This window comes from Sinocyclocheilus anshuiensis, unplaced genomic scaffold (assembly GCF_001515605.1).
Source record: "Sinocyclocheilus anshuiensis isolate Anshui unplaced genomic scaffold, SAMN03320099.WGS_v1.1 scaffold1052, whole genome shotgun sequence".
Lineage (NCBI taxonomy): Eukaryota > Metazoa > Chordata > Actinopteri > Cypriniformes > Cyprinidae > Sinocyclocheilus > Sinocyclocheilus anshuiensis.
Genome location: NW_015549556.1, coordinates 404,099 through 419,349, shown reverse-complemented (window position 1 = coordinate 419,349; position 15,251 = coordinate 404,099). Strand labels below are relative to the sequence as shown.

The following is a 15,251-nucleotide window of genomic DNA, read 5'->3' as shown; positions in this document are numbered from 1 at the left end:
GGACTCTCATTCTGACGGCACCCATTCACTGCAGAGCATCCATTGCTGAGACACTGATGATTCAGACTTCCAGGTGCTATGAACCAGAGAAATGTTTTTGAACTGTTTTCCGTTTTACTGATATTTAATAGGTTACTCATATGAGTGTACTTTTTTTTTTTGTATGTGTAAAATGTTGTTAAAGAGAGAACAGCAACTCTTTTCACCTAGAATTAGTTTTTGCGTGTTTGCAGGCCTGTGCGTGAGAGAGTGTGTACAAATGATTCGAGTATATCCAGACACTGCAATGTGTAATGTAAACCCTCAGTATGGAAACTGTTAAAGGATCATTATGTCATCAGGACATTTTTCCCTTTCCATGATCTCTAGAGCAAATGACTAATGCTGCTTTAAAAATAAGCAACACTTCTCATGCCACTTTTCTCTCTCGCTCCTCCTCTAGACTTGCATAAGCATCTCGCAGTGAACTACTTTTCTTTCAACAAATACAGGCCAAGGTAATTAGGATAAATGAATAAAAACTTCATTCGGGGAAAATTGGTTTAAATGTCAGAATAAATAGAGATTAAACAGCTGATGGCTGAGTTTAGGAGATGTTTGCTTTTGCAATGGCCCATGAAGCTCTACAGGATGTGAGGAATTATGATTCAGTTCAGGGTTATTATCGTTAACTAAAACTGAAATCACAACCATAACATAATGTTTTCTACTTGAGATGAAATAAAATAAACATTAACTGTTTAACTGAAAACAATGTTTTCATTTTTAAACTTATTTAAATTTTAAAAATTATATTTCCATTTGATTATATTTCATATTAAGTTCATATCAAGCACTAAAATAACTAATTTTATAAATAACTCAAATTAAATAAACTATACCGAAAACTAAACCTACAAAATGACAAAAACAGACAGCAACATTACTAAAACTTTAACTAAAATTAAAATGTAATATAAATTAAAATATTTAAAAAACATATATGTCATTTGTAAAAATTACATATAATTTATGTTTTATTATATTTAAGTTTTATTACATTACATACAGTATTAGGCACTAAAATGACTATAAATAACTAAAACAAGAAACTAAAACTGCATAGACACATATTTTTTCAAATAAAAAAAAAATTAAAATGAATAAAAATGACAAAAACACATGCTCGAAATTCCTAAACCTTTAACTAAAATTAAAATATATTATAAATTAAAATAAAATATAAAAATAAAATCTAAATAAAAAATGTATGCATTTATTTTATTTTTTTTTACGTTTTTAATAACGTAGACCAATGAATCATACACAACAAAAAAAAAAGAAAAAAAAAAGTGATGTGACATGTGGCCAAGTATGGTGACCCATACTAGGAATTAGTGCTCACTGCATTAAGTGCGCACACACACAGCAGTGAACACACACACAGACTCAAACTCACGACCTTTGGGTTACGAGTCCGACTCTCTAACCATTAGGCCACGACTTCCCCCCACAATAGCAGAAACATACATTACAAAAAGTAAATAATTTAATATCAGTTGTTTTTGCTCCCACTTTCAGATTCTGACTGCGTCTCAAACCGTTCACAACACTTTCTAAAGTGCATCTATTTTTGCAGCTACAGCAAAGAGTGATCGTCCTTTGTTCCATTCATAATATATGAGCAGGTAATGCAATGCTATCTCAAGTCTGATGTCCTTTAATGGCCTCCTGCACAACAAGCACTCTTTATGAATAAATAATAGTGTTGCAGCTCAGCTCAGGACTCGCAGCTTCCGCAGTGGAGAGCAATGGTCAGCATGCGGTCAGATATCAGCGCAGGGTCACTGAGCTCACAGACTTTTTTTAGTTTTAATAAATCATACAATGGAAAATGATTAACTAATTTAAACGTCAGACCAATTTGTGCTTATATTGACAGTAAGACATATTGAGTTATGAGATTTATTTTGACTTTTCATTCAAACACGCAGCTGTATAAGAGTATGTATTGTAGAGAATGTTGTCTTTTGGTGCTTTTTCTAGTTTCATTTGTCATTTATCAGAGTCCAACAATATGCGAATCAGTTTAGTTATTTTTGTTGTTATATCATTTTGGTCCAACAATTTAATTTTCAGCACATATTAATAATTGATTGTGTTTAACATCATTCTGTGATGGAAATGACCGTTTTTAACCAAAGGGCCAATATTTTGTCTTTGCTAATACATGAATGTAGCATTTTATGTATATGAAACATAAATAAATTAATAAATATGTATAAAATATAATTTGAACATTATTTTTGCTCAATTTGACAAAATTGCAGCTCGGAAATTACAGAGTTTAAATTTAATTAAAATAAATTGAATTAAATTAAATTAAATTAAATTAAATTATTTTTATTTTTTTTTGTTACGACCAACAGTTTTTAGAGATTTTCTCGAAAATTAGTGTACTCGTTCAGGTCAACAGGATATTTTTACTGTATTTCATAATATTTTGTCTTAACGTTTTAAACATATTTATGTATATACTGATATATAATATACAAAATGCAGCATTTATGTATTAGCAAAGAGAAAATAGTCTGCCCTTTTGTTCAAAACTGTTATTTTCACCATATATGAATATTGCAATAGTGTATCATTTAAATTTCAAATAGGATTTTCTGAATTTTTCATAATGTTTGTAAAGATTGAAAGTCTGCGTCTGGGGTACAACAGTAAAATCTGTTTACAGTACACTCTCAGAAAAAAAGGTACAAAAGCTGTCACTGGGGCGGTACCTTTTCAAAAGGTACACTTTTGTACCTTTTAGGTACTAAGATGTACACTTTGGATACTAATATGAACCTTTAAGATACCAACATGGACTCTTTAGGTACAAAGTTGTGCCTTTTGAAAAGGTACCGCCCCAGTGACAACTTTTGTACCTTTTTTTCTGAGAGTGTAGTCTATGTGTAAGGCATTTAAATAACAATAAATAAATAAATAAATAATGAGGTCAATGGCAAACCATTTCCAAGACATTTTAATGTGACCTTGACTAAACAAAAACAATAAAGCATCAGGTTTTGGGACTAGAGCGTGTGTGAGTGTCTCTGAACGACAGAAGCAGAGACGCGGTGCGGTCATGAGCTCCTCTGAATGAGCTGGACCGATGCTGGCTCAGATGTTTCTCCATCGATCTGAGCTCAGACGGCTCCCCGGAACGACCTTGTCTGTCCTGCAGGTGTTATATTCAGCCATGCACTTCCAAACAGGGTGTTTTTGCGGCCTGTGCGCACCGATCCGGCTCCATGAGCGCAGCGTCATCAAACCCCAGGAGGAACCTTCACAGCAGCTTCCGTCCACAGTCGCACTCACTGTTACGAATCCAGTGTGATGGAGAAATATAATGCATTCCTATCAAAATGGGTGTTTTGTGGCGTTTAGTCCATGTCTGTACAGTAGCTCTGGTGGGATCTATATGCTAGTCCCCTAAATGTCCACAAAAGAGATCAAATGTGTTACTGACTCATGCGTTGCGAGTGTTCAGCAAGTGTCTCCAGGAGCTAGAACTCAGCAGACTTTAGTTTTAAGTCTCTCATATTCTGTAGTCTTATTGTGTTGTACAAACAGTGAGGCAACTGAACAAACTTTCAGGAAGAAAGCAGAAGAAGAGTTTCTTTTGACGATAAAGGACGCCCTCTGGTGGATTTGAGCAAATACTGTGCAGAAAACAGCATCACGTCTAACTGTGACCTAAGTGTTAGTCTATTTTTTACAGTGTGCAATGTGTACTAATAGCAGTGCATACTCAGGAAAGCACAGAAGCACTTAAAAATCATCCCTGCTGTTCAGTTTGTTACATTTTGCATTCTGTAATTTTAAAATGAATTTAACTTTTTGAATGAAGAATTAAAATGCCACAATCGAAAGTTGACTTACACGAGGGAGTAATCTTGACATTCGTTTTAATATTGTAATATCATACCAACTTGTGTCATTTCAACCTAGAAACAGCCCAGTGACCAACAATTATTATTATTATTATAAATAAACTAAAAATTGTGTATGGCATCTGGGGACCAAACACAATCAAATTAATGAAATTATTTAGAAAATCACTTATATGATTACTTAACTGTGAAATTGTAATAAATAAAATGATTTAATATTATTTTCATCATTAAAAACGTGTATTCCGTAAGGCTTTATATAATATCCAAATTAAAAAAAAAAATGTTTAACGGTAGATTTTCTTTGATATTTTAAAGGATATCTCTCTAACTTTATTACTTATGAAGTAGATATCTGTTTGTTATTTTCCAGACAGTTTTCCAGTTAATATCCCCCCCGCCCCCCCCCAAAAAAAACACTGCTGAAGCAGATAGAAAGAGTTTTTTTTATTTAATTGCATTTTTCTTTTATTATTATTTATTATTTTTATTAAGCATAGCACAATGTAACGTTAAACATATATTGAGATTAAAATGTAGCAGGGAAATGTTAAATTATTATTATTTTTACATGTATGATTTTTATTTTTGAACAATCTTAGTAAAGACACACAGCAGTCAAATTCAATAGAAAACATCTTAAATCATAGGGGATGAATTTACACATGTATCTTTATTTATATAAATGTTTTCCATTAAATTAAAAAGGTCAACAACGAATTCCAGGAGACAGAGAGAGTGCGAGCACTGACGCACTCCGTCACGTCTGCGTGTAGTCTTCAGCTTTCCCCGAAAACTACATATCCCAGCATGCCTCGGTGACCCGACCACATCCCGGGAGAGAGGGGGTCGGCATCGAACCTGTGTTTACTTCCGGATTTCCTGTATATGGCAGAGCTTGAAAACAGTCTCTCCACTTGCCCTACAAGCTCCGCAAGAGCCCCGCGCCCCGCGCCCCGATCCGAGACCGTCCCCGGTGAAGCGCGATGCTTTGGTGACCGGAGAGCCGCCATACTCCGGCACAGCCGCAGAGAGATTAGCGCAGCTTTAGACGACCATTCAAGACAGAAAGTATCCTTCTGCCACCCTTCGCCAAACGTCAAAGTCAATGCGGTCCTTGATCGGAGCGCTGGAGCTCATCCACCGGCCCCGCCGTCACCTCTCATGAGCCGATCACTAACGCGCTCTCGTTCGCCAAACACAAGCGCCGGAGATTAAACAGAGCCGAAAGCCGATCCAGACTGATAGCTCGGGCTACCCGGATAAGAAGAGGGGGGCCGGCAGCTCTGCTCGGATTTATCTCTTTCAGTCATCATGGAGTGGTTAATGGGGTAAGTACGTTTCGAGATCATTGTCCTAATTGACGGCGACTAACTTGACGCACCGAGTCAAATTTGTCGTGCAAATTGTCGGCAAAAATGCCCTGCTCCAGCCGAGCTCCTCATCAAGGGCTTGCGCTTCGGACGTATAGAAATATACCTCCATCCGCGGGCTGTCTGGTGCTTTTACATGCAATCAAATATGTAGCATTTACAGTAACTGTGACGCGATCCTGTCACTGCTGCACGCGCGTTTGAACTGATCGCGTGCCATCATCAACATCATCATCATCATCATCTGTGATTCAGGCAGTCCGTTTTAACATTGCATCTGTTATATATACGCTAACATTATAAAGTGGCGTTTAGTTGCTACTAGTATTTGTAACTACTAGAAAATCGTTCAATACCGTGATAGCACACGTACATCACGGAGACGTCTATTTGACGTCTGCATTACATCTGCAAGAAGTATTTTTTAGAGTGTTTGCTCATCTGCAGTACATCTATAGGACGTTTCCTATTAGATGTCAAATAGACGTTTAGAAGATTTTTTAAGATGTTTATGATTTAGAGTGTATGTAAAACTGACGTCTATCAGATGTTTGCACACAGCAGATGAAGCGATCTTTAACAGACGTACCTGTGCTATCTTTTCAATTTCTCTTATAACTATTCATTAGAGACTAGTACATACATGTTTTTTTGGTTATTAGTAACTAATATTTCAATAGTTTTACTTGCACTTGTGTCTCACTTGATAAATAAACAAGTATCATCTATCCCAGTTATTATTGCATTGTTATTTTGCTAGTTGCAATTGCTTTGGATTTTATATTAAGTGTCTTTAAATTCTATGGACTAATATTTACAACAATGCATTTATTGTTTACATGCAGTTTTTGTTTAAATGCATGTAAAACGTAAAAACATGCATGCAAATACGTCTGTAAGTAATTTCTGTCAAATCCTTTAAACCCATACCATACCATGAAAAAAACCTGTCCCTAACTTACCCGTACTCCATCACTTGACTAGTTAAAGACACCTAATATAAAATTCTACCATTGCTTTATTTTTAATCGTGTCTAGTGACTACTTATAGTTGCTACTTTGATTATACTAAGATTAATGTTACTAGTAACAACTGGAAAACATAATAGTGGTGAATAATAAATTGCAACTAGTGCCTACTTTGAAAACTGGAATAGATGCTAGCAACTGTTTGCATAGTTATTTGGAAGTATAGAACAAGTACTAGTACCTAGCTGCATGGGCAAACACGAAATGATGCACAGCAGCTCTAGTTAGATTTATCCCTGTTAATCATTAGATCTTTATGATGATCTGTCAGATTTATTTGCACCAGTTGGCCAAACAAATTTGTATCTAACTCCACTCTCCCTGTCCCTGACATTAAACCTGATTGGTGACTAACTTGAAGTCAAATTTACTTACCGGCATGTGTCATACAAATTGTTGGCAAAAAATTGCATGGTCTGACTGAGCTATTAATAAAAGCGGTTGAGCTCTGTCAAGGTGCTGACGTCTGCTTCCTGGATGGATGTGACTCTACGCGCCTTTAAAACATGTTCTGACTGTATAGACCTCACAGAAACACTGACGCAATAATGCCATTCAGTGCAAGCATGAACTGATCGCATGCCTGATTCTGCTTCATGTCTTCATCCCCATTGTAATTAGCGTGTCCATCCAAGGTGATCACATAAGGACGTTCACCAGGGATGATCATATGAGAATGTCACATTAATGGTTGTGCTAGTTTTTGACCTGTAAACCCTTCCAGCGAGGATCCTAACCTGCACCTGCAGAGAGAGTGACATCTGTGGAGGTGTCAAATGGCCAAGCTTGTTTTGCAACAACATAAAAGATAGAGCTTGCAGTTGATTCAAGCAATTCTTTCTTTGCAACGAGTCTTAAAACACCATTGACTTAGAGTATTCAAATAATGCCGTGTTCCAAAGTAAGGAAAACCATCAGCGATGGGTTTTCACAATGGTTCTTGATTTGGCTTTGTGGTTCCAGCAAAACCTTTCCTATAAACTTTTGTCTGTAAAAGAGATGCTATAAAAGTAGACTAAAAGTGGAGCTCTTCATCTTGGTTTTGTGAAGACCCTATGAATGAACCAGAAGGCTTTTGTTCACATAACAGCCATGAGTGGTAGGTGGTTGCATGTGGTATTATTAGGGGAATAGTTGAAGGAATACAAAAAGGAATAGTTCACCCAAAATTATTTTTTTTCTGAAAATGTGTTCACCTCAGGCCATTCACTGCACAGGATCCATTGGTGAGCAAGTGACGCAATGCTACATTTCTCCAAATCTGATGCATTAACAAACGCATCTACATTTTGGATGTCCTGAGGTTGAGCACATTTTCAGCAAACTGTCTGCTGAACTTTTGGTGAACCATTCCTTTAATTAAAACTAACAGGTACTGACTAAAACATACTTTGATGGTGGGTTTTTCTGCATTGCTCCGATGTGTTCACTGGTCTTTGGCAGGCAATACCGATAGACTGAGGTAATATTATATTTCAAAATCTTCTCAAGTGCTGCCTGTCTTGTGGCGCTAAGCACATTGTACTAGAAAGCGCAGTACTTTCCAGCGTATCTGGTATGCAACCTGGTGACAGCTTTAAATTCCTGCGTCAAACCCACATCGTAATTTGAAGGGTTAGCGATAATGTCTGTCACGTGTCTTGTGGCATCGTCTGTCCCCAGACATTGATGAGAGATACATCCACATCTGAATACCTTCAAAAGGGTGTTTCCCTCTACAGTTCAGTGCTTATGGTGGTCGCCTGTCAAACGAGACAGTGAAGTGATACTAATCCTCTTTTATGGACTTGTTTTACAGCAAATTAGCTCGAATTAATGACATTTATTTCCACTTCCAGCATTCAGCACGACGATTTATATTATAGATCTATAAACTGTTCTTTCTCAGCACTGCGGAACTTGGTGCCTTTCTAAAACCTTGCAAATAGTATTATGGCAACAGCTTTCCTAGCTGTAATGCAGAAATAACTTCAAAGTTCATGTTTCCTGGGTTAGCATGGAGGCATATTCAGGATCATAACGTGAGCCTGCCGTGCCCCGATATGTCTCCTCCTTATTGCTGCTGGAGGTTGAGGTGGAGAACAATTGGCTGTTTCAGAGCTCCTGGCACAGGCTATAGACGGTCTATCAGTTGTTGGCGTCTCTGATGCGGGTGTGACTCCGCTGTGCACAGGTTTGGGCAGTTCAGCGCTCCTCGGGAAGAATGTGTGTAGGATGAAGAGCGAATGTAAAGTAATCCTGATGCTTGACTGAGACCCGCGGCATTGAATGATGGTGGTGTTTATAAAGATAAAAAACCTGAGCCAGCTCTTTTTAAGTCTCATCAGTTGTGTCTGTGATTCTCAACTGGTTTGGTTTCAGCTAAAATAGTTAAGTGTGCAAAAGTGCCCTTAAAATCAAACATTGAAGTATTTTAGGGCTAAACAACTAAGGACCTCAACAACCACAAAAAGTCATTGTTTTTGACCATGTAACACCAATATTTTAGATACAAGTGAATTTTCAAAATTCTCATTTCCAATTTTGATACCACTGCAAAAGCTACTAGTCTAACTAATATAAAGTTCAAACATTATTAAAGACAAGTAAACAGTCAAGTTGCGAGCAACAGCACAAATAAGTGCAACGAAGATACTAGGAAATAAGCAGTGCTGAAAGTTCGTGAAACGTGTTCCTGTGGCTCAGTGGTAGAGCATTGCGTTTGCAGTGCAAAAGGTTGTGGGTTCGATTCCCAGGGAATACACATACTGGTAAAAAATGTATAGCCTGAATGCATTGTAAGTTGCTTTGGATAAAAGCGTCTGCTAAATGCAAAAATTAAATTAAAATAACACTGCATAATCTTCACTGTATAGATTAATCCTTATTAAAGTATCAATGGTGAAAACGGTCTATCAGACAGCGTGTGAGTACCACATTTATTACTCTGTTGCGCTTGAGTTTTTAAATTGGCAAGATTTTAAAACGCATACAAATATTAATCTTTCGTGACAGTGCAGTCCTTATTGTCGAGCCCTTACATCGATATTACTGCAATCTGCATAGGCCCAACAAGATGGAAAATATATTAACTGAATAAGAAAATTGGCAATTTTCAAAATGCATGAATGACAGCAGAAGGGCGATTAACCAGTCTAGCAAATGGGTCAAACAATTGGCCAAATATTTGTCATTTTTTAACCAAGTGACAGATAATATTGTGCAACAATAACATAGAGTTTGATTGGACGCACAGTCTCAACAACTCAACAACAAGATATGGGAATAATTTTCTTCCCTGTTTTAAAGCTGATTAGCCCATATTTATTTATAAACAGTTTTGTGATTAATTGTATGTCTAGTTGTTCTCTTTCAGACATGCGACCCATTATTTGGGTCGTGACTCACTATTAACTCACTACTGGTTATTTCTTACCTGAGGCACAAATCGGGGGCTCGTCCGGGATGCAAAACTGAAACGTGACTTATACCTCCAAACCACAGCACATTAAAGTTTTTTGCTTACTGTCAAGCTCCAACCCTGAACTGAATGATCTTAAATGTGATTGCTAGAAGTGAAACAAAACATCAGATATGCTGTTTGCTTAGCTTTCCTCCCAGTTGAGGTCAGCAGTGCCTTCCACTGCAGGACCAGATATGCTCAACTAGATATGAAGACATGCATTTGGTTGACCCTGATAGAAACTAGGCTTGATATTCTGCAGTTTGGAGTTTTGAATTCCCAGCACAGCACCCAGCTGTATGCTTACGGCAGAGTTTGTCTCATGTCCCACACCTCTTAGGGCTGAATAATTGGGCTTTTGGAGGTAGTGTTGGTAGAGAGCAAGAGAGACTGAAGGAATACTCTTGCCGCATATGTGTGTTTTCATGTGGATCAGATCTGTTGTCTGATCCTGAATGGATGCAAGTTTGCTTTAGCTTTTCCCTTTGCTTTGTAGTGTTTTATTAAGCAGTAGGGCCCTATGAAATCTGTTTTATTTGTTCATGTTTCAATTTTTCTGGATTCAATTTTTTTCTGTTTCAATTTTTCTAGATTCTGTTTTAATGTTTAAGTAAAATTTTAGTTACCAAAAAGCATGTCTAACTGCAATCACAAAACGGATATGATTTAACAACAATTTACTAAAAGTTTAACAGAAATAAAGTTTTGGGGGGCCTTTGAAATCTATTTTAGTTTTGTTTATGTTTCTCAATTTTCATTTTATTTTCCCCATTTTCTGTGTTTTCCATTTAAATTTTTCTGGATTTAATTTTAATGGTTTCATTAAATTTTAATAATCAAAATTATGTCTAATCAGTTGAACTTTAACAATTTTACTTTTTTTGCAATAATAAGGCCCTATGAAATTTATTTTTTTCAGAAATTCTGAAGTTTTAATTTTTCTGGATTTATCTACAAATTATTTATGAAAAATTGTCATAATCATTGATTTTTTTAATGTAATAAACCAATTGAAAATGTAACTTCATAATTAAATAGCAGTTGTTTTGTGCATTAATATTCACAGTCACTAGTCTATATCACAATTTTTTTTTTCAATACTGTTGATTTATTCACCTGGAATTTGCCAAATTCCACATTATATTGTAAATTATGACTTGATTGTGTCCATATTTTCTGGATTGCCATAATCATAGGGCCATTAAGTAGTATTACAATTTACCTGTAAAGTAGTAAATGTTCAATGTACATTTTTTTTTTAATGTATGTGTGTGTGAATGTGCAAAAAAAAAAAAAAAAAGTTAAATTTTGGGTTATTTAGTTACACAATATAATTTTTTATTTCATTTATTTATTTATTGGTTTATTTATTTATTTATTATTTTTTGGCTGATACCAATTTTTGATACAACAACAAACATGGTGTTGAACTTTTGTATTTAAATGTAAATATTAGCCTAAGATTTTAAATGATAAAACTTTTGGCTGATACCTATTTATCAATGAAGTAAACATCATTTAAGTGAACAGTAAGTACACTGCATTGCATAAAATGTTTCCAGCTGTGTCGTTTCATGTGCTTCCAGTCTGTGACCCAGATGGAGTGTTGCAGCATGTTTCTCTGAAATGAACTGAGTTGGTTTTGGGTGCAGTGGTTTCTGCAAATAGAGGCCGGTTATGTGAATGAACTAGTTCAAGAGCTTTCCACCGAGTCAGAATGGTGAAGATCAGTCTGTTTTATGGTCTAACTGATAAAGCAGGAAGTAGGTTACATCAGCGCTCACCTTAAGCAATGGCTTTGTAAAGTGTTTATAGCTCATCTCTTTCGAATGAATTGAAAGTGAAAGTAAACTTGTGAAATTGCTCCCTTTCCGAGTATATCCTGCTGAATTTGTTTTGATGTACACGTCGACAGCATATGAAGAAAATTAACATGCCGTATAATGTTTCACTTCCTATTTCTGCTGCAGAAAATTTATATGTAACCGCTTGCTTCCTTTTCTCTAAAATAGAAGAAAAAAAAACAAACATCCTCTGGCTATCTTTGGTTGTGGTGAAGGCAAACAGCCTCTGTCAGGTGTGGGTAGAGTCTGTTTTTGTTTTTTTGTTTTTTCCCTCCAGTTTTTTTAACATTTTTATTTTCTGAGGTAGTTTTGATGCAGTTGCAAAAGGGTTTGCACGATTTTTACTCTTAGGATGCCCTTCATCAGTCAGTCTTACGCTTCTAGAGATACAGAGTACTTGACAAATGCAATTGTAAATCCATCATGTTGTCGTTTACTCGCCTTCATGACGTCCCAAACCTGTATGATTTTATTTAATGTTCATGCTGTTATTTTTTCTTCAGTCAAATTAAATAGACTATATATTGACCTGAGGACAATCTCCAAATGCACCATAAAATTTGTCTGTATGAATATATACTGAGTGTTGTGAAGTCAAACAATAGCTTTGTGTGAGAAACAACCCAACATTTTATCCAGTATTTTACTAGATACTCTCCACACAGCTCTCAAATGACATTTCCACATCTGCAAGTTAAATTTTATTATGTCACATTGGCTATTGGTATATGGTATTTTGGATGAATTATGGAAAGTTATTTAAATAACTGTTTAAATTTTGGTCTGTTTGTCCCACAAAGCGTTTGTTTGGCTTCAGAAGCTTGATTTGAATAGACCACTTTCACAGGTTTTGTTTGTGAAAAAAAAAAAATCTTAAGAATAAAATTATTCTCAACTGCTATGTAATAAAGTTAAAAATATTTTGTATTCCTAAATAAATAAAAGAAAGAAAGAAAAAATAATTTGACTGAAGATACAAAGAGACAAACCTCTCATTTTATTCTTAAGGACAAAATAAAATGTTCTTAAGAAAATGTTTGAAAACTTTTTAAGTAATTTTCAAGAATTGCACATCTTACAAGCTAGAATTTAGAATTTGCAAAATTTCTTAACTTTATTTCTTAAGATTTTCTTCAGTTTAGACCCAAATAAGATACTTGCATTGCTTTGAGCAAAACTTCTCATTTTGTGTTCCACAAAAGAAAGTCATACAGGTTTGGACACTTGAGGGTGAGTAAATAAATAAATGAAAATTATGTTTTTGAGAGAACTATCACTCGAAGAACCAAATGCACCGCTATGCATTCACATCCAGAGCATTGTATTTGCAATGCAGTATGTTTTAATGGAGTCGTGCTGGATGAATAAATGTGGCTCACAGACAGAGAAGCGCTGTCTCATCTCTCTCATGTGAGTCACTCGTCTCTCCTCTCTCTCTGTTCCCGCGTCTCTGGCTTCCCGGGTCTGTGTCGTCACGTCTGTGTCGTGCCCGCGGCCGCTGTTCGGGAACATGTGTCCCCTCTGCCGGGGAACGGAGGATGAGGAGATGAACATGGATTGGGCCTCCCTGCAGGCCCGCCGCTTTTTATAGATCCCAGCCAGTTAAAAAGAGACACACAGAGAGTTTAAAGAAGGATGCATCTGATTTGTTCTTTCTCGCTATTCTTCTCAAAATCACATACTGCATGCTAAGAGCTTGTTGTTGTCCTTTAAACAGGAAGCTGCTATCTATAGATCAGGCCTCATGTGTTTAAATCAGGCTGTTGTCACACTTAGTTTTGATTGCTTGGTCTGAAGCTGAGCTGGAGCTGCAAGATTAAATCAAGAATCACAGTATGGCTTAGTGCGATTGTCAAGTTGCAAAGGCTGTGATTTCATAGAATTATATGCATTGCGTGTTTCAGAGTAAAGCACGGCACTGTGCTCATTTACACATGAGCAGCTCGTGATCTGGTGTTTTCAGCATCTTAAAGCGTTCACAGTAAATGCTGCTTCACATGTACTCCGTCGCTTTAACGTGCATTTGGGAATGCAATATGTGCCAAACATTTTCCCATATTTGTAATGAGAAATTTGAAAAATGAAGAAATTAAGACAACCATAGATATTAATCATGTAATTTTACAGTTGTAATGTAAAAATGTATACATTGTTGTTTTTCTTAAATGCTCAATTTATTTTACAGTGAAACTGTAAAAATAAAAAAACTGTTTTTTATTCTGTAATGTTGTACTACTATTAAAACAGTAATATTTCTATTTTTTTTTTTTTTTTTTTTTCCTTTTTAGTCTTTCATAAGAAGATGCCAGCTTCACTGTTTTATTCATGATTTTGTCCAGTTGGATTTATCAGCCTATTTAAGACTCTCTTTACAAGAAACCTTTCAAACCGCTTTCATACCAACCAAACAAGCTGAACTGTGGCGCCCAAAAGGGTTGATGTGGAAGCGCTTATCTTTGCATTTGTCTTGCCTTTCTCTTCCTCTCACGTGTTTTTCAGTTCCTACTGTTTCTGATGACCTACATTGCATCCTCAATCGCTGCGTGTGCAAAGGCGTTGCTTTCTCCCTTACATATTTTCCTCTTCCTCCATTTGTTTCTTTGGCTGTTCTCGTCCTTGCGTGTCCTTCAGCGTGACCTCGGTGCGTTTCTTGGAGTCTGAAAGAATGTGCATAAAATGTCCCAACAGCCTGACTGCTATCACTGAAATTGCAAAAATCTGTTAGCCAATCGGAAACACAAATTCGGCTCATTTGGGTTCGCTGACTCATTTTTGGAGCACAGCGGGGTTTTGGGAAAGGCGTGTGTGGTTGAAGTTTGCAAAACGCCTGGAATGGCTTACATCACCTTTTTAGGGTTTGCATACTTAAATGCAGTGAGGAAAATGCAAATTAAGCTTGAGAGAGGGATTCCAATTGAAGCTTGTCTTTTCCTGGTGTGGAGCAGGAATGAGCTTTAGTTGGATTATGTAGTGTGATATCAGGCTTCCCCTATACCTCACAGATCAAAGTGAGTGTGTGTGTGTGTTGAATCTACATGACAGCAGTATTTGAAGCGCTTCCTCTCCTGTTCTGCACAACCCGGGCTCATTGGAATTAAGTGCTTGTGGCGACGTTTCTGCAACACAGTATTACGTTCCTTATTGCACGTTTCGCAGCAGTTTCAAAATGAAGTGTTCAATACACGACCATGGTCACGTTTTTATTACGTTGTTTCAGGCACATATTGCGGCGGTTCAGAGTTTAAATGTGCGGTGAGTGTCACTGAAATGTTAATGCTCTGTCGTGTTGGTAAATAACATTCTCTCTACACCAAACCCAACCCTAAACCTACCCGATAGTGTTAACGAATGCAAAAGTTATATAAAAACACACATCTGCTGATTAGGGCTGTGCGATATGGACAAAAAAAACCTATCGCGATTTCTTTGATAATGCGCTGTCACTTTAATTCAGCGCGTGCAGCACAGCAGAAATAGACTCCGTGCGGAAACGATCGCAGCGTGACTGCTGCAGACTAGGGCTGTGTAATACCAGCAAAGTCACGATACGATACACATCACGATACATAGGCCACGATACGATACATATCACGATACATGACTGCACTGAATTTCACCTCAGCAGAATTTAGAAAAACAG

At 36.6% G+C, this 15,251-nt stretch overlaps 1 protein-coding gene across 1 annotated transcript in view; it reads left to right on the top strand.

Moving 5' to 3' along the window:
* The first annotated feature begins 4,657 nt into the window (after positions 1 to 4,657).
* Positions 4,658 to 15,251, top strand: part of LOC107656971 (MOB kinase activator 2-like) — a 47,262-nt gene continuing 36,668 nt past the window's right edge. Inside the window, exon 1 of the mRNA XM_016444936.1 lies at positions 4,658 to 5,254. Within this exon, the coding sequence (XP_016300422.1) occupies positions 5,238 to 5,254 (17 nt within the window). The 5' untranslated portion in view covers positions 4,658 to 5,237. The remainder of the gene's footprint in view (positions 5,255 to 15,251) is intronic.